Below are 23234 nucleotides of genomic sequence, written 5' to 3'. Positions count from 1 at the left end.
TCTGCCATGAGTACTGTTAAGCCTAAGAAACTTGGCCACTCCAGCTTTCCCAGCTGAGTATTTGTGTGCTCTCTATGTGTTTTGGTACCCAGAAGCAGCAGTTGTGGCCAGCATGTCCCACTGTGCTCTTCACAGATGTTAAGAGCATTCTGCCTCAGTGTATCAGCAGTGCAGGACCTAAACCTTGTACAGACTCTCGCCTCACTAAACCTTGGCATAGCAGCCTAGGCTCAAAGAGCAAAATGGGAATCTGGGGCAGAGCCCTGCAGAATGCCACTTTTTGGGAGATCAGTTCCGCAATAACAGCAGTCATGGTTCATGTAATTGGTGTGTTAGGGCTTGCCTTCGACCATCACCTGAGAACTCTAGCAGTACCACTTGACCTATTATTTTTTCTATTCCCTCTTCACCAAAGACTCTTTAGGAGTTCTGGAGCCAGCACCCTCAGGCAAAGTTCTCTTGAGCTCTTCTGTCACACCCCTACTGCTGTGTTCTCTTCCAGATTGCTGTGTCTCCAGGCAGCAGTGTCAGTTCCCTGACTTCGGTCACAGCCATGAGTAGCACTTCTGTCACAGATGCCTCTATGCCCAGGTAAATAGCATGTGTATTAAATAATACATTTGCAGGTGAAGGTGAACTGATACAGTCCTTCAGGGTGGCGCAGAGCTGTAGTGTATCTTGTAGAAGAGACTAACTTGAGTTAGAAACTGGCTTGAGTCCCAGTGTCCCTGTATAGGCAACTGTTTGCATCTCTAGTGCAGCTTGGAGCATGCCTGTTGTCATCCAAGGGACCAGCAATAGTGTTTCATTTGTGCCTCAGAAGGGTTCTCTTACTGCATCTCAGTTTTGTTGCTTTACATGCTTCTCCCAAAGGGCTGCTCTTTACAGGTAAGAGCACATGCAGCCACCAAGGACAAGGGAGATAACTGGGGCTGTTAGGAAAATCTTACTAGTGTTGCAATGGGTTGGGCTGCATATCAGGTGAAAACTTCACCTCTGGGGGGTGGGAACAGGACAAAGACCTATCCAATAGTGGCCTGATTCTCCCTAAACTCCATACAGTGGGCACTGAAGATACATCTTGTCTATCTGGTCCCTTCTTCTATTGACACCTCAAATTTAAGAAATGCAATCCTCTCCCTCATTTTACTTTTTTTCTTCTTTTCTTTGCTTGTTTATTTTGACCTTTCTACTTAGTCTCTCCCTGGGTACTGTGAGCTGCAGGTGCTAGTTGAGAGGGAGTAGCTGACCATGGTGGAAGGAGCAAGGGCTTGGAGAGCACTAGTGCTGTTTGTGGTGGACTCCTCCATTGAGTTGTGGGTTCCATTTCCTCACCTTGAGTGTCTGCAGATCTGTATCATTAGGTTGGCTTGCTTGATTTGTTTGTGTCTGTTTCCTGCAGGCCATCGGAAGACTTAACTGTGAGCCCCAAGATGCAGCTGGACACCAGCCTCACACTGAGTAGCAGTAGCAGCGGTCTCCAGACTAGCCCTAGGAGCCATTCAGTTCTTATCCCAGGCCTTTCTGACAAGCTGACACCAAAGGCACCTCTTCCAGTAAGGCTCCCTTTAGTCTCCTCCTGGGACAAGAGAGCTCTCTCTCTGAGCCTATACAAGCTGAAATTAAACTTACTTGGATATTAAGAGGGCCAGTGGCTACCCTCTGGAACAGAGATTTACCTGTGTTAATGGACCTTGACCTCATGTAAAACAGCATTTCTCTGAAAACAAGAGACAGCTCTAGCTTGTGCTGTCACTGTTGCAATGGTTGAATGTCGTCAGCCTTTGTGTTAGGAGACAGTGCTACCTGGAAAGTACTGTCTTCCTCCTTGCTGGCCTGACAAGTCTGAAACAATCATTTCCTATTCCTAAATCTTTCTTTTCAGGTATGATGTAAAGCAGGTTATGACCAAAGCTTGAAATTGAAATAAGCTGTTTAGTCCAGGAGATACTCATTATTAAAACTAACTTTTTTCCCCACAAAGAGAAGGGATCCTGGAGCAGAGCAGGGAAGTAGAACTGGTATTCCACTTTCTTTTGAAGGTGTGTTCAAACTAGCATGGGTTAAGTGTGTTAGCCAATCTGAGAGCCTCTTACAAGTCTTGGGGCATTTCTCCATCTGGCAAACAGAATGGGAGCACAGAGATCATATGAGGAAAGGCTTTTCCCAGGGGTGGTTGCTGTAAGTCACCAGGGTCTCTTGGGGTGTCTCCACATTATCCTAAAGGCTCTTGTTTGATTTCTGTGCTCAGGTCTCGTCGGGAAACCCTTCTCTAGCACTGGAACTGCAGGAGGTGGAGCCCTTGGTGATGCCCCAGGCTTCTCCCACCCGTGAACGCTCACCAGACGTCATTTCCTCTGCTTCCACTGTCATGTCCCAGGATATTCCTGAGATTGCTTCTGAGACCTTGCAACGTAGCTTTGCGACAGCTCCCTCTGGGCTTCCTGCAGAGGTGCTGGATTCCAGCCATCACGCAGACAGTATGGCATCTGCTGCCTCAGCCTTGCATTTGCTGTCTCCAGGCACCCGGCACAATTCCGAGCACAGCCACCACTCGTTGGACGTGCCTCCAGTGGAGGTGGACAGGCTGAATGCTCCATCGCTACTGGAGACTGCTTTAACTCAGGAAAATGCATCTTCCGACAGTGTTGTGAGTCAGCCATGGCCAGCAGCTCCTGACATAACCAGAGAAACCCGGAATACCATGGCAGACAGGTAATCACTTGGGTTTGTCTTGCTTAGAGCAATTTCTTTGCACTTGACAAATTGCTCGCTTGGTGAAAGCTCTTATGTTGAGCTTAATTCAGAGTTGTTCTCCATCCCTCCTTTCCTTAAGGGATCTGATCATTCAACTTTCCTGTGTGCTTGGTCTGTGTATGCTGTGCCCTGAACTTCCCAGGCAAGCTCTAACAGTTTTCCCTCTCCAATACCCCTTGTAACATAAAGGAACTCTGTTAACAAGGTGAAAGTCTACTTTATTGGCCTTCATGTTCACCTGGGAATAGAGACATGAGATGGGGTTTTTTATTTTTTATTGTTTTAAATAAAACCCAATACAAGCTAAATTCTGCCCCTGGTGATGCATTCCTGCATGCTCTTGTTTAATCAATTAGCACATAACTGATTGCCAGGTTTGATTATAGGTTAATCGTACATCTCTCTTCTAGGATTGGCTCTGTGCAGCTAGCATACAAATAAAGTACTTTAAAAGTCAGAAATGAATGGCAAAGTCTCTGTGGAGCAGGCATGCAGAATGGTGCAACATTACATATGCCTGCTTACCAGGAGCAAACTATGAAAGGGTAATGGGTTCAGACTTGAACAGGGGAGGTTTAAATTGGATATAGGGAGGGAGTTCTTTACTGTGAGGGTGTTGTGGCACTGGAGTGGATTGCCCAGAGAGGTTGTGAGTGCTCCATCCCTGGCAGTGTTCAAGGGCAGGTTGGACTGAGGCTTGGGTGACATGGTTTAGTGTGAGGTGTCCCTGCCTGTGGCAGGGGGGTTGGAACTAGATGATCTTAAGGTCCTTTCCAACCCTAACTATTCCATGATTCTATGACACTGGAGTGGTGCTAGGATTCATCACAGAATTCATGTCTCTGTCTTGTAGTGGGATGGGAGCAGCAAGGGGCACCTGTATCTCCGGAGTGTCTAGGCAAAGGCTGTGTGCAAGCAGCTCTCTCTTGAACAGGACTATCAGGCTGAGAGCATCAGTGACTGTTCCCTCGCATCAGAAAGAAAGGCCTTGCTTTGTGCCTCCACACTTGAGGATTCTGCTTCAGGAAACAGTTCTGACAGCTCTGGGGAGGGCACTGGAGCTGTGTCTCTACACAGTGCTTTTGCTCTTAATTTAAAGTTGAGAAAATACAGGAGTTTACAGTCTGTCTTTGAATTTTTCAGGACTCCTCATATCAGAATATCTTTGAGAGATTTCTGGTTGGTTGGTTGGGGTTGGTTTTGGCATTGTAGCTCAGTAAAGTCATAGGATCATAGAATAAACCCTAGAATGGCTTGGGTTAGAAGGTACCTTGAAGTCATCCAGTTCCAACCCCCTGCCATGGGCAGGGACACTTTTCCACTAGACCAGGTTGCTCCAAGCCCCTTCCAACCTTGAACCAGGGATGAGGCAGCCACCTTTGTGAAAGTAACAACTGCTCACTTCTGTCTAAAGATCTTCCTACAATTGAATTCACATAGACCTAGTTTACAGCATAGAAGAACATGCCATTTGCTTTCAAAGTCTTTATGAAACTGAGACTGGAATCACTGCTGCAATTCTCTTCTGTCTGGTAAAGCTAAACCATGTAGTTCACACACTTCCTCAGACACTTGAAAGAAGTGGAAAGCACTGATTTTTTTGTCCCAGAGATCAGTATTCCATGGGGAAAAGCAAATCCAAGATGAGATGCTGTTCACTGAAGTGCACTGTACTGCCCACTTTGAGTAGTGGCTTACCTGTTTCGCATGAACATCTGTTGGGAGGTTGTTGTTGGTTAGTGCCTGAAGCATAGCTGAGCTGCTTATCCCTTCTTAAGACCCCCAGGAAAACACTTGGAGAAACTGGAGTGTTCAGTGGCTCTACACAACACCTGCTGCTTTCTACATCTGTGCATATAGGTGTGGGGGGTTGTTTAGTTTAGACATTCTATCATGATCTCTCATGAGAAGTGAAGTGAGCAAATATCCAAGCTGAAAGAGACATTCATGATGGTTTGGTTTTTTCTTCCTCTAGCCCGAGGGATGAGGTTGAAGAAAAGCACAAGAGCTCTTCCTATCATCGACACAGCTACCACCTGCTGCAGCATGACAGCCAGGATGCTAGTGCAGAACAAAGGTACCAGAGTGCCTAGACCCCTCTCTCGCCCTGCATGGAGTCAGTTCAGGCTGCATTTGTGCTTCTGTCCCCAGCAAGCCTTCACATGTGGGGTGAATGTCTTTGCTTTGTTTCCTGACTTCATGTGTCTATGCAGTCCAGCTTCTGTAATGTTCTGATGACTTCAGCTGCTCACCAGATCAGTCTCTGGACACTGTCCAGTTTACTCTCTGCAGGGAAAGATATGACTGTGCTGCTTCGAAAAGTATATGCCAAGTTTGGTTTAATTACCAGTGAAAATGTATTAAAGGGTCGGTATCCAAATACTGTACCTTAGATACGATGGTGAAGGTATATCAGGAGTTAGTTTCATAGAATCATAGGATAGTTTGGGTTTGAACGGACCTTAAAGCTCATTCAGTTCCACCCCCCTGCCATGGTCAGGGACACCTTTCACTAGAGCAGGTTGCTCTAGGCCCCATCCAACCTGGCCTTGAACACTACCAGGGATGGGGCAACTGCAGCTTATCTGGGCACACTGTGCCAGGGCCTCACCACCCTCACAGGAAAGAACTTCTTCCTGATACCTCTTCTCAATCTCCTCTCTTAAAGCCATTAAAAAGGCTTTAAAAGGTTAAAACCATTCCCCCTTGTCCTGTCCCTACAGGTCTTTGTCAAAAGCTCCTCTTCAGGTTTCTTGTAGCCCCTTTAGGCACTTCAGCTGTTCTAAGGTCTCCCTGGATCCTTCTTTTCTCCAGGCTGAACAAGCCCAGCTCTCAGCCTGTCTCCATAGCAGAGGTGCTCCAGTCCTTGAATAATCTCATGGCCTTCTTTGGCCATAGCAGAGGTGCTCCAGTCCTTGAATAATCTCATGGCCTTCTTTGGACTTACTCCACATCCTTTTTGTGTTTGGAGCCCCAGACCTAAACACAGTACTCCAGGTGAGGTCTCATGAGAGCAGAGTAGAGGGGATAGTTTCTTGCTTTTGGCAAGAAACTTTTCTTGCTTTTCTCACTCATGAGCCACTGTAAAGCTCTGTGGACACCTTATGTGTGCCTGGCAAGCTCAACCCTGTTTGACAGCTGAGAGTTTGTTCATATGGCACACTGAAATTCAGACTGACACAGCCAGCCAGCCTGTACTGGGTGGCTGGTCAGCAGCTGAAAGCCTCCAAGGTACTGAGGATCATGTACATCGTAGGCTCAACCTGATTCTCCTCTCTTCCTGAAATGCTTGCAGTGTGAAGTGCTTTCCGTCTGTAAAGATATGCTATGTGCTCATCCAGTGTCACATCCTTGTGCATATGCAGTAAGAACAGGTGTTATTTCCCCACACTCAACCGCAGTTGTCCCAAATGCACATTAAAGTCTTGTTGTGCAGCATTTGAGCTCAGCCTGAGCAGGCCTGAATCAGAACAGAGCAGCACATGCTGAGATCTATGGAGATCTCTTTGTTAAAGGTTGTAGTGGAGAGCTGCTTAGCTGTGTGACTGCCCACATGTGGATTAAGAGCTGAGTGTAAATCCCCTCCCATTAATGAAGGCTAATGCTGTCAAGTATTGCAAGTGAAGTTCTCTCTCCTGCTGTTCCTTTCTAGTGACCATGATGATGAAGTTGCAAGCTTGGCTTCTACATCAGGTGGATTTGGTGCCAAAGCATCTACGCAGAGGCTGCCTGTGAAGGACTGGAAAGCCAAGACATCCCCACAAGCTTCCCCAAAACTAAAGAGGAAGGGCAAGAAAGATGACAGGTACACTGGGTTTGCCAGTATACATGTGGCTGCGGGACCAGCTGTGCAGGGCCGCAACCTGGTTAGCCATTAGTGGCAAGGCCAAGGTCTGAGGCTGGGGCATGAAAGCCCAAGTGCTCCCAGCTCTCACCCTTTTTTGCAAATGGCGGTAACGCCACAGAAGGCGTTGCTGGTAAGACACTGGATACCACCCAGGGTGTGAGTATACCTGAACATGGCCTCGACTTTTAATTGCCTTCTGAACGCTGGCACAGTGCCTTTGTTCAGCAATATCTGTTGTTTGTTACCTGCTTTCTACTTTCGTGTATTTCTCAACATGCCCATATGAATGTCTTGTAAGTGAAAATTGGTGACTGGAAAGTCTGCCCTTGAACCAAGATGTCTGCATTAAGGTGGGAAAAGCAGCACAGGGTGCTCTCCTTTTATTGTGTTCCATGGTGTGGATGTCTAGCTGTGCAGATTACAACAATAAAGATGGGCTATGGCGTTTAATCTCTGGCTGTGGTCCTGTGCTGTGACACCCAGAAACTCAGCCTCTGAAATTACTTTCATTTTTCCTGCCTTATTCCTTTTTAAGGTTTCTGAATGGAGGCTGTCTGGGAACAATAAATGTTTACTTGGCTTCTGATAGCATTTGAATATTCATAGATGTGTGACTTTGATGGAGACATGCAATATTGGTGGATTAGTTTAGTGTTTTTCTTTATTCTGCTGTATATGCTGGAGTGCATCACTAGTTTCTTCTTGAGAGCTAGAATCGTTCTAGATGATTTGAAGCTCATTAATTCTATATTTAACAAGTGGGCACTTGATTTTAATTTGGAAAATATCAGGAGACCTTCAAAAGCTGTTTGGCAGAGCCTTCCCTGGCTTTGAATTTCAACAAAATTGAAAAACCAGCATGCGTTTTATGTTGTAACAGTCTTAATTAAGTCTTAGTTTAAATCTCCTCCCTGCGAAGGGACTAGTCTATAGGGAACTTTGGGGCCTGTGGTTAATGTAAATCATGAAGCGTCAGTGCTGTAAGGACTAGGATTTCATCACTTTCATCTCACTCTTCACGTTATACTAGGCAAACTGAAGTATAAAAGTATGAGCTAGAGTATAGAAGCTAAAGCAACTGTAAAATGTGTGATCTATGTTGTCAGAAGACTTGGCTAATAAGAGCAGTTAATTGATGTAATTGTATTACTACTTTCTCTCTTTTTTTATTTCCAGGGATATGAACCAGTCACCAAGATCATCTAACAGCCTGGTGAGTCAAAGCTGCACTGAGTCTGTCCCAAGGGCCTGATACTTCAGCTCTATTTGCTGTCCTACTAGAAGCCTGAGAGAAAATTCATCCCAGTTCCTTGAAGCCCTGTGGGCCCCTGCTATGCCCCAGCAGGCTGAGATGGAGCTGTGCCAGGACTTGGCAGTGCTCTGCTCTCTGGCAGTGAAGGAGCTATCCAAGTGCTATGCAGGCAGGTGGCTCCCTTCTCACCTCTGCATAGCTTGTGAGAACACAGAGATACCCAGTATAATCAAAGATGCTCCCACTCATTCCGTCTTCCTTGCTGAAATGACTCACATGCATTGGCAGCAGGAGAAACTGTTCCCAGAAAAATAAGGTTTACAGTGGGACTGGCCTGTTGGTATTTCTTATCCCTGTTGATAATACCCTCATATCTGGCAGAAAATATTCTGCAAGTTGTGTAGCTTCCTAAACTGCCCTTGGTACATGTGCCTCCTTTAGATGTTTTGAGCATGTGAAGAGACAAACTATAAATGTGTATTTCTCTAGTTGTTTGGTTATTCATAAATAAGCAAAAGAGCTGAAAAAGTGCTCGAGGAAACTTTCTTCTTACCCTACTGATTGCACAGCACTTTCCTAAGTATTTGAGGATGTGATTTACATTAGGAAGCCTAAACATGCGCTCAGTATGTGGCCAAAAGTGAATAGTATCTGTTTCCTTCTGTTTTCTTTTAGCTGCCAGAGGTTTGAAGCGAGTCTTGAATCTAAACAGTTAATATTCTAAGCAACCATTTATGAATTCCATGCAGGGACCTTGTGTACCTTGCTTTATCAGTTTATTTACTGGGACAAAAGCCTTAGAAATGGGCAATAAGCTGCTTTCTTGTTTTCTGCTTTGTGTGTTGCACTTCAGTCCTTGGTACAGGGGTTGACTTAGCTAGTGGAAAGCTTGACTGCCTTCTGATCCTGTTAGAAATGAATCAGTGTCCTCTTCTCACACAGATTACACCAGAGTTCCAGGAGGAGGTGATGTGCATATTGAAGAGGCAACAGCAGGAGCTCTCACAGCTGCATCAGAACCAGATGGAGCTGGTGCAAAGAGTTATGGATCACATCAGTGCTATTCAGAGCAGCCTTATGGGCCACATGGAGAGGCTGATTAACTCCCAGCAAGAGCAGAGCCGTATCCTTGTGTGCAGATGTTGGGTTGCACATAAGAAGTGGAAGACTGTGGGGCCGGCTTGAGGCATGAAGGAGGCTCAGAGTTCAAGCGTCTTGGTAGAACTGGTAATCAGTGCAGTAAAATTACCTGTCTGCAGTGTAACTGTTTCAGTTCCTCTCAGTCCTTTCCAAAGGGCAAGAAACTCAGAATGGGGAAGAACTGTCACTTTCTCCATGCTACTGAATCTTCTTGTTACCATTAGAACCGTAAGTGCTGCAAAACTGGAGTAAACTAGAGGTGCATGTAATACGTTAGCGTATGTCAGGCAGTGGCCAGTTGCACAAAAGTAATTATCGGATGATCCTTTCCTTCCTTTTCTCCTTAAGGCAAGCCAGTACTTGCACCAGAAATAGCGTAGCTGAATAGAGAATTATCTTGTCTGTACCCCTATATACTTATGGTGCTCCACAGGTCCCTAATGTGTTGTCTGAAAAGCACTTTATTTTGGTGTTTTCAAACCTGATACCCAATTCTTTTTGTTGTAGGAACTCACTATTCACCATACATCTTGTACTACACTGAATGTGGTTGTGTTCCCCATACTAAGAAGCCCTAGCCTGTTTCCAGGCTGCAACCACTCTTAACTTCTACGGCATGACAATGATCTCTATTTTCTCTATTAATGAGTGTTGGATTTTCCTTTTTGACCATTAGGCTGATATTTTCAGAGGTAATTCAGATAGCCTTCTACTGCAGTTGGGAGTCTAGAGTTATACTGTAATATTAGATTCCCTGCCTGCACTGAATTCTGTCAGCAGCTGAATTCTTTTCACTGTTTGTTTTGGAGGGTTGTTTTTAGGTTTTTTTTCTTTTTCTTGTTTCATGTTTAAGATGTACATACATCTCAGTGTTTGTGTGTTGGCTCCTTCAGGGAGCTTGGTTGCTTCAAGAGGTATGACTAGCTTTTATTATTGATGAACTGAGAAAGTTGGGGCTGTTCAGCCTGGAGAAGAGACAGCTGCATGGAGACCTCGTAGCAGCCTTCCGGTATCTGCAGGGGGCCTAAAAGGATGCTGGGGTGGGACTCTTTGTCAGGGACTGTAGCAGTAGAACAAGGGGTGATGGGCTTAAAGTGAAACAGAGGAAGTACAGGTTGAATATAAAGAAGTTCTTTACAGTGAGGGTTGTGAGGTACTGGAACTGACTGCCCAAAGAAGTGGTAAATGCTCCATCTCTGGCAGTGTTCAAGACCAGGATGGACAGAGCCTTGGGTGACATGGTCTAGTATGAGATGCCCCTGCCCATGGCAGGGGTTTGGAAGTAGATGATCTTAAGATCCTTTCCAGCCCAAACCCTCCTGTGATTAAGCCTGAATTGCTTCTGTGCACTATGTCACTCATGGCCACCAATTCCATGCTGTAGAAACCTTTCTACCAATTTGCTTTTTATGGATATGGGACTTCTTACTGTCTGGATTGTCCTGGCTTTGGCTGGGATGGAGTTAATTTTCTTCATAGCAGCTCATCTGATGGTATGTTTTGGATCTGTGACCAAAACAACATTGATAACGCACTGATGTTTTGGCTATTGCTGATCCCTTTCAAGACCTCTGTTTCTCATGTTGCTCCACTAGTGAGCAGGCTGGGGGTGGGTAAGAAGTAGGGAGGAGACACGGCTGGCCTGAACTGACTAAAGAGGTGTCCCATACCCTACGACGCTGTGCTCAGGAGTAAAAGCTTGCGAAGGGAGGAGGAGGAAGACGGGACTGATTTTCTTCCCAAGTCACTGTTGAAGCACTGCTGGATGACTGAACACCCGCCTGTGATGAGTAGCAGTAAATGAATTAATTGTTTTGCTTGGCTTGCATGTGTGGCTTTTGCTTTAGCTGTTGAACTGTCTTTATCTCAACTCGTGAGCTTTCTTACTTTTACCCTTCCTGTAGTCTCTCCCATCCTACTGCAGAGGAGTGAGTGAGTGAGTGGCTGCAGGGGACTGAACTACCTGCAGGGGACTGAGCTGCCTGCAGGAGCAGCTAAGTTAACCCACAGTATGTAGGGAACACTGCTGTTGAGCTTCTTTTAGCTGTATTGCTTTTTCTGTCATGCTTTCCAGAGCTATTCTCTCACCCTGATAATTTATTTAAGAGCATGCTGTTGTTTACTGGAATGAGCAATATTTAATTAGACACTTCTTTCACCAGAGCTGTAAATTTGCTCTTGCTGAGCCTCTGGAGGTATGGCTAGTGTCCATCTCTGGACAGAGGTATTGACGATAGAGAGGAAATCTGTTGTTTGTGCTCCTTAACATGCATTCTTAATAGAGAGGAGACTAGACCGACTGCTGACAGAAGTACAGCAGCGCAATGGGCAGCTCCAAGAGCATCTGTCTCAGCAGCTCCCTCAATCCCTTTCCACTATGGTGTGTAACCGTCTGGAGAGGACCGTTCGTGAGGAGATGAAGAAGACCATACCCCAGTGTGAGTCTTGCTGCTTTGGTTTTGAAGGTGGAAGCCCCCTAGGGTTTCTAAGCATGCTGTGTATGTGTTGGCATTAAATGAAGTAGGAGTTCAGTTACATAAAGACTAGTCACTGCACTTCAGACTGTTGTGAGCCCCATTGTTGTGTGAGACAAGGAATTGTGGTTCGGAAGGAATGTGACAGAGGGGGATGGCTTTCCAGGGAGTGGGGTCTGGCCTGCCACTGTAATCCATAAAGCTTCTGAAGTTTGTTCAGTGGAGGAAGGCAAAAGAGGGTAATGAGTTTGGAAAAGCTGTGAGTTGACTGGAGGAAAGTTAACTTGTCTTTGCCCTTCCTTGACATGCTAGCAGCATCCATGTAAGAAAAGCTGGAGGGAAAACCTTCTGCAGCCATTAGTGTCCTGCTTAAAGCAGGGCTACCCACTATTCTAGATCAGGTCAGCTGTGACTTTGTCGGGGCAAGTCTTGAAAACCTTAATGGTTGGAGATTTCATAGCCTCTCTGATTCCCAGAGCTGTAGCACCTTCCTTGTGAAAAGTCTGTCCTAATGTCCCACCTTAGCTTCCCAAGCTAGAGCTTGTGACCGTTGCCTCTCATTGTGTCATATCCAAGAACAGTTTGACTCTATTTTCTTTTTTCTGGGTTTTGAAGTGTGACTCTAGGCTTAAAGCTGCAACTGTGACATGTTTGTTGTGTTTAGGCATTTCCAGGAGCATGGACTCTATTGCTGGCCAGCTAAATAACACTATTGCTGCCAAGTTCGCTGCTGTTGAGGGGACACTGAAAGAAAATATCACCAAGCTAGTGAAATCAAAGGTAAGGAGAACCAGAGTGTAGCTTTTCCTGGAACACTGAGTTGTCACCTGCCTGGATAGCAACTTCTCATACCTCTTCCCCTCACCTGTATCTCCAGGTAAGGTCAGTATAGCTGCCCAGGGGTCAAAGTTCCTTCCTGGTCTCATCAGAAGAGCAAGCTTATTGTATACTCCCCTCCTTGCTTTGCCTCATTAGCTCTTTCTTTCATTTACCAGGCTGTTCATTTTTTTTTTTTTTTACTAGAGTTTCTCACTGTAGCAGTGCTTTCTCAGGCCAGCTCAATCAGCCAGGTGGTGAAATGAAGTGACTGGCTCTTCTGCTCTCCCCTCTGTTCTCCATTTCTACATTATGTAGGAAGCAGAAGCTTGTTACTTAGCTTCTCTTGCAAAGAATGGTGGCTGATGGGAGGGAAGCAGGGGAAGGGGAAAGGAGCTATGCCTGACTGTGCCACCTTCCCTTGCTGTACAGCTGCACTACAGGGGTATCATGATGTGCTCAGGCAACCCCTCAGCAAGCAGATCTGCCTGTGGGAAGAGCTGAGGGAATACATGCTTCTGACACTTCGCTGTCCCTATCTGGTGTGGGTGTATTACAGAGACCTCTAGTGTTTAGCCTGCAGCATGCTGCTGTTAATTTTCTGGAATCTCTTCTGTGTGCTTAAGAACCTTACAGATGCTGTTGTGAGGACAATGACTGATGCCCTGCAGGGGCAAATCCAGTCATCTTACAGGGAAGCATTTCAGAATGTCGTGTTGCCAGCCTTTGAGAAGAGCTGCCAGTCCATGTTCCAGCAGATTAATGACACCTTCAAGGAGGGTACACAGGAATGTGAGTAGATTTCCTTCTCAGAGTTTTCTCTGCACAGTATTGTTTCATTAGTGGCTGACAACAAGTTGGCCTCATGCCTTTGCCTTTCAGAGTTTCTCTGGTAACTCTTTAAACTCTTAGCCCATCTGTGTGTTCTGTTTCACACTTGGGAAGTGGAAGCGAGGAGATTTTTGTGAGTGGTGCAGTTGGGACAGAGATTCACCTCTGGTCTTTGTAGCCCATGCAGTAAAACACTTGGCTTCATTATGTGAATCTATGACATCATCAACTGAGTAGTGAAGTCTAGCTGTCAGGATGAGACATCCTGCCATCAGAAAGTTGATGGTGGAGCGGGTAGCAGTCCTACAGCTAAGCCCTCATCTCAGAGGGGTAATGGCTTGGGGAAGGTTTAGAGAAGGGTATGGGGATGATCAGAGGTTAAACAGTGGCTGAACAGTGTCAGGCATGGCCAGGCTGGAAAAAAGAGAAGTATATCCTTAAATAAGGAAAACTGTGCACTGATGTACTGAAGATCTTTCCTGTTACCATGTTTGAGATCCAGTTCCTTGGCCTGAGGGGCCTGACAGGTATTACTCCGCAGAGCTGGTTTCTGAGGGCATATGAAGTTGGCTAGTGCTAGCATGGCAACTTGTATTGCCCCTGGATTTGCAGAATGTCTCCATCTGCTCTTTATTTTGCAACCTTCCTCTTCCTCACAAATTTCCCACAAGTGCATAGAGCTTATCTTCTCCCTTTTGATCAGACCAGTTCATAAAATACTTTAAAATACAGCTTTTTGATCTCTACAGACATGATTTTTCTTTGGTCAGAAATGTTCCTCCTCTTTCTTCATTGACATTGAACTCTATCACTAATGTAGACCTCAGCTCACACTGTGGATGAAATGAATATGGGAGTGAGGGTATTTTGTCTTGCCCTGAACAAAGAGCGCCTGTAAAGGTCTGTCATGAGAGAACTTACGGTTTTGTTGCTGTGTCTCATAATGGGGAAACTGGAGGCAGGATTTCTTGGTTAGTGTAACACAGCCCTAGACCAGGCTTGTGTGTTCTCCTCTCTCCTGTTCTCATACAGGGGCCCAGTAATTGTTTCTGCTGGAGAATATGTAGAGCCTGGTAGCTGGATTTCTACCCTGACCATCTCCACAGGCATAAATGTCTTCCTCCCTGCTTGTTGCAGATGTCCAGCAGTTTGAGACTCACTTGAAGAGCAAAAATGAACAAGAACAGGAGGCCCAGGACCTGCTGCTGAATCAAATTCGACAGCTCACCAGCAGCTTCCAGAGCACCACAGAAAAGCTGGCTTCCTCTGTTACAGCCAGTGTCAATGCTGAGGTGGAGCATCAGCTGCGTATCCTTATGGGCAAGTAAGTTGACAGTTGGGCTTGTGGAAAGAGATGTCAGTGAGAGGTACATGTGTGCACAACAAAAACCTCTCCCTGCTTGGTTGTGGAAACAAGCCATTCACCACAAGTACTGTGGGGCTGCTTCTTGGCTCTGCATAGTGGGGTAAAGCACGTAGGCTGGTGTGTCTGTTGTCCTGTAGAGCACAAAAAAAAGACCATACCTGTATTGATACTGCATGTGGGAGCCCAGGGTCTGCTTTTCACAGGGTCCCACATGCATGATGGAGGACAGAAGGACCTAAGGAAGCCCCTAAGCACACTCAGGTCTAAATACTTCCTGCAGATCACTTCAGAACAGGTCTTTTGAAGGCTTTTCTTCTTAGCACTCTGTCCTCAGACATACTGACAGCTTCTGCTGGCTACTGTGTCCTCCCAGCTGCTCTGCAGCAATTCATGCTTGGCCATTCTGGTTCCAGGGTGTGATTGCCATGGTGCCTTCACCACCTTCACACCATGAGACTGATGGAAAGTTGCCAGACATTAAGGTTGGCTGATGGTCAGCTGCAGGGCAGAATGCCCCTGCCTACTTTAACATGTGTCGGAGCACACTGAGATCTTTGAAGCAGACCAGACGTGCCAGGAAGGCTACCAGACGAAATTCTGGTCTTGCATTGGCTATGCTTGCTCCCAGAGAAGTCCTGTTATTTTCCCTGTGGTAGAACAGGTTTGATGCTTTGTACACTTTTTAAGAGGGGAGGATCAAGCTCTTTAGGGGGAGAAAAGGTATAGCAATAATAAAGCTGGTGCTGTGAGCTGGTCTTCTGTGGAGAAGTCACAGGCTCAGTGAAAGTGTGTTCTCGTTCTAAAGGTGTCATCTGCAGGTGAGGAAGCTGCATCTAACAGATCTGATGTGGAACACTGAGCGTGTTTGGGGGTGAACTTAGTAGCTTAGCCTTGTTTGTAACTCAGAGCCATTAAAGATGGCTGCATAATGAGAAACTTATTTCCCTGTAACATCACTTTCCCACACAGAATCCTAGCATCTTCCACATGCACCCTGGGCCATTGTGTTGTTGGTCACAGAGCTACCTTGGCAGCATGGTTCCAATGCCTGTGCCTCAGAGTCACTTTTATTAACCCTTTGGGAGCCATGCTACAATAAATAAGCAAGCCGGTGCTTTCTCACCAGGACAAGCTTTGTGCAGTGTTGTCTCTCAGTTCTTTGTTTTCAGAAATGCCTTTGGGTTTTCTTTTTTGGGTATTTTTTAGCATGCAAGAGTCTACTTTGTCTCAAGTACAGCGAGTCATTAAAGAAGAAGTGAGCCTGGCTATGAAGGAGCAGCAAGCAGCAGTCACTTCAAGCATCGTCCAGGCAATGCGCTCGGCAGCTGGCACTCCAGTCCCCTCCAGTCACTTGGATTTCCAGTCTCAGCAAACTCACATCCTACAGCTGCTCCAGCAGGGACGCCTCAACCAAGCCTTCCAGCAGGTACATAGGCTGCCTGGCAGTAGGCATTGCTGCTTGCTGGGGAATGGAGGTGAGGGGAAAGGATTCCTTGAGGTGTACTTATACAAGAGTTGCCTGAAAAGACCCATGGCAACAGACTGTTTGAGGGGTGCGGTTGCACTCTCATGCAGGTTGAGCCAGAGCCATGCAGATTCCATGATTTGGTGGCAGTTAAGTTTTTCTGCCCTGACCATGCCCTGTCAGGACAGTGTCAGTGCTCCAGTAAGCCAGAGTGTTTTCCATCAGCAGTGGCACATGGTGCACTCCTGAAGAGCAGCAGCTTCATAAGCTTCTCCAGGCAGATCTGCCATCTGAGGCCTGACCTGGCCTTTGCCTTTGAATATGTACACAGATCTGTTTGAGCTGTTGTGGACAAACTCCTCTGGAAATAGTGGTAAAATGGGCTGGCAGGGGATGCAAATATGGCCCTGTTCCGTGCTGCTAGCTGTAACTTGCTCCCCTCTGGCTGGCTGTAGTCTGCTCTGCTTAGCACAGACACAGGGGTCCCCTGAGAGCCTGAACACACTCCTGCTTGCAGGTACAGCAGGGTTTGCAGAGAATTCTTCTCCCAAAGGAAGCTGGCAAGCCTTTGAGCTGCCCCAAAGCAGAGGACTGTTTCTGCTCTGTCCTGTGTCTCTCACGTGCCTGCTGTTTCCTCTCTATTTCTACCTGTGTTTTCCTTGCAGGCTCTAACAGCAGCTGATCTCAATCTGGTTCTGTATGTCTGTGAGACTGTGGATACTGAGCAAGTATTTGGGCAGCATCCATGCCCACTGTCCCAGCCTGTGCTGCTCTCTCTCATTCAGCAGCTCTCCTCTGATTTGGGTACTCGTACGGAACTGAAGTTGAAGTGAGTATGATCAGGGTGCCAGGTCTAAACCTGTGCAGACCTTTTCTGGCTCTGGCTTTTAATTCACTGTCTGAAAGGGAAAGGTGGTGCTTTGATGAAAGCTGGAGCTTCTGTAGCTTGTTACTGGCTTGTGAACAACCAAAAGTGACTTGGGAAAAGCTGGAGGCATTGCCATAGAGAGCTTTGCTTGCCCAATAGTTAGTGGAAGGGGTACCCAGCTATAGGTGTTGTTACCTCCTGCATTGTAGTCTGTGAATATCTGCAGTCTGTGCAACAATCCACTTTAACCAAGGAACAGTTCCACTGTGGAGGCAAAAGGAAGGATGGTGTTGTGTTTCCTAGGTGGTTTCGTATCCAGAGCAACTTTGCTCTGTCCTTAATCCTTACAGTGTTGCTGAGCTTTGTGTTGGCAGTTTCTTGCCGTGACTGACGGACACGTTCAGTGGGAGGTGGCAGCAGGAGCTACTGGCAGTAATGTCTGTTATATGCTTCAAACAAAGCTTGTGTGACAAAGCAGTGACTCTGCTGAGCCTTACCATGAACATTTTTAGTGAATCAGTCAAACCCCTGTTACCTAAAAAACCCTAACTTGTTAAATTACCTGTGGGTTTTGACCATGGCTAAAATGGAAAAAATGACTTAAGTTTCTAACTCAATTTACAATAGGAATAAAGCCAGTTAGAAAAACTGAAAAAGAGCTCTAAGTTACAGATGAGCTGCTGCTGTTAAGTTCAAGCTGATCTCTTAGCCCAGACCTGTTCAAGTGACTGCATTGCCTTGTATTCAGGCTGTGGTTTGAATGTTTTTGGCTTGTTGGAACTTCAGAACAGCTTGTTGGTAAAATTTCTTTTTCCCACACCCCTTCCTGGATAGGCATATTGGAAGAAGACCTTAAATGTATCCCTATATAAACCAAGACTCGCTGCTAAGGATTTTTACTCTCTAATCCCAGACTGGTTTGGGTTGGAAGGGACCTTAAAGCGCATCTAGTTCCGACCCCACACCATGGGCAGGGACACCTTCCACTACACCAGGCTGCTCCAAGCCCCATCCAGCCTGGCCTTGAACATCGCTAGGGATAAGGCAGCCACTCTGGGCGACAGAGAATGTCATTAATGAGGACTAGTTCTGTTTATGCTAAAAAGGCACCAAAGAAGATGCATACAGGTTTTTGAGCAGGTGCCACCTCTGCACTGCAGGGAGCTCTGGCTTGCCAGTCAGTGTGCTGGCTTCAGCACAGGCAGCTAGGTTATCTGGCACATACTGCAGGCTGGAAGCTATGGGCTGCCCTTACAAATTGAAGAAGAGATAGGTGGACTGTGATGTGAGTCAGGAACATTTGTTTTCTGATGGGTGAACATGCTGCACTGAGCTTGGGTGGGTGGGTGAGCAGAATTGTGCATCTTCTGCCCTAAAATGAACCGAATCAGATTGGGATCATGCACTTGGTTTGGTTCTCACCCTGGTCTCTTTCCTTCAGTTACTTGGAGGAGGCAGTGATGCACCTGGATCACAGTGACCCCATCACCCGAGACCACATGGGGTCAGTCATGAACCAGGTACAGCAGAAGCTCTTCCAGTTCCTGCAGGTGGAGCCCCACAACACACTGAGCAGGCCGGCCCGTCGCCTCACGATGATGCTCCAGGGCCTGCTCGCTCTGGAGCAGGTCCAGTAGTCACTAACCACGTATGTGTTATGTTAAGAGCTCTTGCCAGGAAATCTATCAACATGTGTGATGTCTCTAAGGCAAATGCTATCTCTGTATAGTTCCAAATAGTTGCTGAAAGCTCACTTGGCTTATTTTTCCTAAATAGCCTCTTTTTAAGAGAGTTAAGTATGTTCTTCACGTATCCATCCGTCCCTGCGGCCTGCCTGGCAGTGTAAGCTGCATTCAGCAGGAGCTGGTGGATTTCTTATCCCTTTAGTTTGCAATCTGCTCCCATGAGTGCAGGAGAAAGGAGGCACATGCTGAGCCCTGAGTGAAGGGACAGCTGGGGATCTGAGTGCCTCATTGACCAGAAACTTATACCTGTATTTTAGTTGGGGATTCAAAACTCCTGCTCCCTGGTGGGGTTTGTAGCTGAGAGGACAGCAGCAGAGCACACACAGCTTTCATTAATTCCATATCTGCAGTGCAGGCAGGGCTGGGTCTGCATCTGTGTGTGCTGGAGATCCTTTGTGTTGGGAGAGTCCAGCACCAGGAAGCTGCACAAGTCCCTGGGCTTCTATTGTTTTGGAGCAGATGTTCACATTCATCAGTTTTGGGTATACACCAGGGGTTTTCTTGTTACCTAAGTTTTGGATTTCTTTTTTCTTGAAATAACATTAAAAACAGTTCAATAAACACCTTTTTGAAGAAAAGTTGTCAAGCGGGGATCTGCTTCTGTTGCACCTTGGAGGGAGGAGTGGATGGGCTGAGGTATGTGCTTGAGCCTGGACTGGCATCTGAGCTGAGGAGCTGTGGTACCCTTTCTTTCTGCCAGCAGTGCAAGTCTATTCTTAAGTCTTCCCCATGGTCTCTGGTTAAATTTGAGGGGTGCATCAGTCAGAGGTGGCTTGGGAGCCAGCAATACTCTGCAGCACCCCAAGGAAAACACCTGTGTGTTCTGCTTGCGCCTCTCTCTTTGATGCAGCCAGGAGCAGGTTTCCTACAAGGTTTTGCAGAGGAGTAGCAGAGGTGCTTTGCCCTCCTTCAGTTTCTTCTTCCTTGCTTTCCCTGCCCTGCCCAGCTTCTGACGGGGGAAACTTGGCAAAGGGGACGGCTTGAGACTGGGAGGCCAAGCAGGGACCAACCAGCCAAGGGCCCACATCTGCTGCTACTACCAGCTGGTGTGTCCCTGGGCTGGTTTGGAGATGTGCTTTTCCCACTGGGTCAGAAGAGGAGCAAGAGATCCCACTATCGATACCTGTGCTACGTGTGACCCGTGTGCCTGGTGTGAGGCTGACACTCAGCTGTGCCTCAGCAGGTTTCTCATCATGAGCACCCCCTGTACTCTGTGATGGGCTGAGGTTTGAGGCTCGCTCCCGGTGTTGCTCACAGCCTGGGGCCTTGTTTCATGGGATGCCAACGGGGCTCAGCATGCGGCTCCCTGGAGCCATCCTGGCTGCCTCAGCAGCCGCAGGGCAACTCTGTCCACTTCTGGGTCACCTTCCCCGCGGGATATTCCTCCGGGACTCCTCACCCCTTCTTAGCGCCCTCAATGCAGAGACCAACCGGGTGCGTGCCCGTGGCTCTTCCCAGAGTTTTACAACTCCCGTGACTTGGCCTCGGCACCTGGCACCGGGCATTTCGTTGGGACCAGCCCCACGCCGCTCTTTGGGCCTCCCCCCGCCTGCGGGTGCACTCGCGGGCGTTGCCAGGAGGTGGGTCCGCGGGGGACGTGCGCCGCTGGCCCGGCTTCCGCGGCTCCTCTCTCCGGGACTCTGGTTCCCCGCCGAGGGAGGGCCGCGGGGTGGGGCCGAGGGCGGGAGGCGGTGCCGGGGCTGCCGGTGGCGGAGGAGCGCGGAGCACACGGCGGGGACCGCATCATGGGCGGCGGCTGCTGGCGGCTGCTGCGGGCCGTGTGCCCGCTGCTGCTCCTGCCCCTCGGTGAGTGCCGCCGGCGGCTGCGGACCGGGCAGAGCGGGGGGAGCGGGGCGGGGGTTGGGATCGCCTCTGCGCGGAGCGGGGTGACCGGTTACCCCGAGGCTCCGCGCCCCGCCGCGCCCCGTCCCGCGGTGCCGGGCAAAGGGGACAGCGGCTTCGCTGCGCTGCCGGGGTCCCTCTGCTCAGCGGTGCCGGGCTCTCCCTGCCCGCCCGTCTCCAGCCGGCGTGTGACTTGCGGCACATCCTGCACCTCCAGCGCATCCCGCCGCGCTTTCCCGCTCCTCCCGGAGCCCATGAAGGTACTTTCCGGCTCCGGGCACGGCGGTACCAGGTGGCAGCCCTGTTCCGAAGAGGGATGCCGAGTTCTGAGGATCCCGGCCCGGAGAATCAGGGCCAGGACCAGTCGCGGAGCGGTTTTAGGGCTCGGTGAGTGGACTATGCAAGCAAGCTCTTTCCTCCAGAAGCGCGGTGGCTGCACTGGTGCTCGCTTGGGAGTCAGCGATGCTCTGCAGCACCCCAAGGAAAACTCCACCTGGGTGTTCCACTTGTGGTTCTCTCGTTCACGGAGCTGGGAGCAGGTTTCCTACAAGGTTTTGCAGAGGTTTAACAGAGGTGGTTTGTCCTCCTCGTTTCTCCTTCCTTGCCTTCCCTGCCCTGCCCAGCTTCTTACTGAGAAAAGGTCGAAAGAGGAGCAAGAGATCCCACTATCGATACCTGTGCTATGTGTGACCCCTGTGCCTGGTGTGAGGCTGACACTCAGCTGTGCCTCAGCAGGTTTCTCATCATGAGCACCCCCTGTACTCTGTGGTGGGCTGAGGTTTGAGGCTCGCTCCCGGTGTTGCTCACAGCCTGGGGCCTTGTTTCATGGGATGCCAACGGGGCTCAGCATGCGGCTCCCTGGAGCCATCCTGGCTGCCTCAGCAGCCGCAGGGCAACTCTGTCCACTTCTGGGTCACCTTCCCCGCGGGATATTCCTCCGGGACTCCTCACCCCTTCTTAGCGCCCTCAATGCAGAGACCAACCGGGTGCGTGCCCGTGGCTCTTCCCAGAGTTTTACAACTCCCGTGACTTGGCCTCGGCACTTGGCACCAGGCATTTCGTTGGGACCAGCCCCACGCCGCTCTTTGGGCCTCCCCCCACCTGCGGGTGCACTCGCGGGCGTTGTCAGGTTGTTGGCACTGGGGTTTGTCCAGTCCCAGGGGTGAATCCTTTGTGGAGCAGAGCAGGGAATTGGGGCTTCTCAGATTGAAGCAGAAGGAGCTGCCTCTGTGCCTCTTCCCTTTGTCCTCCTTCTCTAGCTCTGTTTCCCCACTCCTTCCACTTCTCTTTATCCTTCCCTGTCCCCCTTCTCTCCCACCCAAGCATAAGCAGGGACTCCAGCTTGCTGAGCCTTGTTTTTTTTTCCCTGCTGTAGTCACAAATTAATCTTCACTGGTGGGGGATCAGGGCAGGGACAGATGGCTCCAGGGAGGCTGGGGCAAAGCAGCTGGCTCCCACTCTTCCCCTGTGGCGAATGGCAGCATCGCTTGTGGGGTCATCGTATTGTTCCCTGCTGGGCTGCTGGGCAGGAGCGATGGTCACTCTGAGCACGGTGTCACTGCTGCCCAGTGACACCCACAGCAGGTGATGACTGTGGGGGGATCTGTAGGTGCTCATCTCCGTCTCTTCCTCTCACCCGCAGCTGTGAGCCAGGAGCCCCTGAGCAAGGCTGGGATGTGTGACACCATCTACAAGGGCTTTGCCAGCTGCCTCATCAGCCTGGGAGACAGCATGGTCCAGAGTGTGCAGCGCCAGCAGGATGAGGGTGCTGAGGAGGTGCAGGAGCTGGACACCATCTGCAAGTGAGTGCCCCCGTCCCTGTGAGAGCTGCTGGGATGGTGACCCAGCATTATCATCCAGTCACCCAGATGGTGACCGGCCAACAGAGGTGCCCCCCACTCCTGTCCATCTCCCCAGGTCCTGGGATGACTTCCACGCTTGTGCCAGCGAGGTGCTGTCGAGCTGCCCTGAGGAAGCAGCTGCCATCTGGGAGTCTCTGCGCCAGGAATCCCACAAGAACCAGTTCCAGGGGAACCTGCAGGAGCTGTGCAGTGCCCGGGGACGCCTGGCCAGCGCCCGCAGCTCACCGGCTGCCGAGACCAACCAGGCCACGCTGCAAGGCTTGGCCACGACCTTGTGCCCCCCATTCCTGGCCCAGGTGGTCTTGCTGCTGCTGGTACCCCAGCTCTAGCCCTGTGCTCATTCCGGTGCCAGGGACATCCTGTGTTGGTTCTCCTGGTGCTGGCTGTGGTCCCTGCAGAGCCCACCTTACCCCCAGGCATCCCTCACAGGGCATGGGCTTCTCCAGCAGCCCTTCAGACATATTTATATTTATATTAAAAGATGGTTTTACATTTCTCCTCCTTGCCTCTCGCTAGGGATGCCCCCCATGCCCTTCCCAAACTCCAGGTTTGCTCCGCAGGTTGGAGAGGAGATGCTCCCTGGACCAGCTCCCCAGGGAGGGTCATGGCGGGGCTGTGGCTCTGTCCCCCCATGCTGGGAGCCCACAGGACTGTGATAGCCTTGGAAGGGGTGTACCAGGGATTCCCACCACCCCGTGTTCCCTGAGAGCTGCTTTTCAGGGGCAGGCATAAAGGGTATTCCCTTAGAGCTGGGTCAAATGTTTTCTTTTTTTAAAGGGAAAACACAGATTGCATCTCTTTTTTCCTTCCAGCAGACATTAGCCTGTCCTCTGATGGGCAACTCCAGCAGCACCAGGCAATTTTCTGAAAGAAATCCTCTTTTCCATTCTCTTTATTTTGGTCTGTCTGTGTTCAGTCCTATTAATGGTCATGAAGGAAACTGGGATTTGCAGGGGAAAAAAGGGGTTT

At 49.0% G+C, this 23234-nt stretch overlaps 2 protein-coding genes across 2 annotated transcripts in view; both read left to right on the top strand.

Moving 5' to 3' along the window:
* The window catches only part of EDC4 (enhancer of mRNA decapping 4), a 42228-nt gene extending 23089 nt beyond the window's left edge, over positions 1–19139 (top strand). Inside the window, exons 16-29 of the mRNA XM_065662223.1 lie at positions 503–591; positions 1403–1556; positions 2252–2715; positions 4733–4834; positions 6410–6562; positions 7781–7817; positions 8799–8979; positions 11279–11434; positions 12135–12250; positions 12913–13078; positions 14255–14441; positions 15690–15909; positions 16614–16777; positions 18258–19139. Of these exons, the coding sequence (XP_065518295.1) occupies positions 503–591; positions 1403–1556; positions 2252–2715; positions 4733–4834; positions 6410–6562; positions 7781–7817; positions 8799–8979; positions 11279–11434; positions 12135–12250; positions 12913–13078; positions 14255–14441; positions 15690–15909; positions 16614–16777; positions 18258–18453 (2385 nt within the window). The 3' untranslated portion in view covers positions 18454–19139. The remainder of the gene's footprint in view (positions 1–502; positions 592–1402; positions 1557–2251; positions 2716–4732; positions 4835–6409; positions 6563–7780; positions 7818–8798; positions 8980–11278; positions 11435–12134; positions 12251–12912; positions 13079–14254; positions 14442–15689; positions 15910–16613; positions 16778–18257) is intronic.
* A 1114-nt stretch (positions 19140–20253) lies between these two features.
* NRN1L (neuritin 1 like) lies at positions 20254–22757 on the top strand. Its single transcript, XM_065662555.1, has 3 exons — positions 20254–20367; positions 22046–22205; positions 22321–22757. The coding sequence occupies exons 1-3, from the start codon at positions 20307–20309 to the stop codon at positions 22592–22594; spliced, it is 495 nt and encodes a 164-aa protein (XP_065518627.1). The 5' UTR covers positions 20254–20306; the 3' UTR covers positions 22595–22757.
* The last annotated feature ends 477 nt before the right edge of the window (positions 22758–23234 follow it).

The sequence above is a fragment of the Lathamus discolor genome, chromosome Z, assembly GCF_037157495.1.
Source record: "Lathamus discolor isolate bLatDis1 chromosome Z, bLatDis1.hap1, whole genome shotgun sequence".
Classification (NCBI taxonomy): Eukaryota; Metazoa; Chordata; class Aves; order Psittaciformes; family Psittacidae; genus Lathamus; species Lathamus discolor.
This window is presented reverse-complemented; position numbering and strand designations above follow the sequence as displayed.

Coding starts and splice junctions, on each gene's coding strand:
- NRN1L (XM_065662555.1), top strand. CDS start 20,307: ATGGGCGGCGGCTGCTGGCGGCTGCTGCGGGCCGTGTGCCCGCTGCTG. Junction 20,368..22,045: donor GCTGCTGCTCCTGCCCCTCG/GTGAGTGCCGCC, acceptor TCTCACCCGCAG/CTGTGAGCCAGGAGCCCCTG. Junction 22,206..22,320: donor GAGCTGGACACCATCTGCAA/GTGAGTGCCCCC, acceptor CCATCTCCCCAG/GTCCTGGGATGACTTCCACG.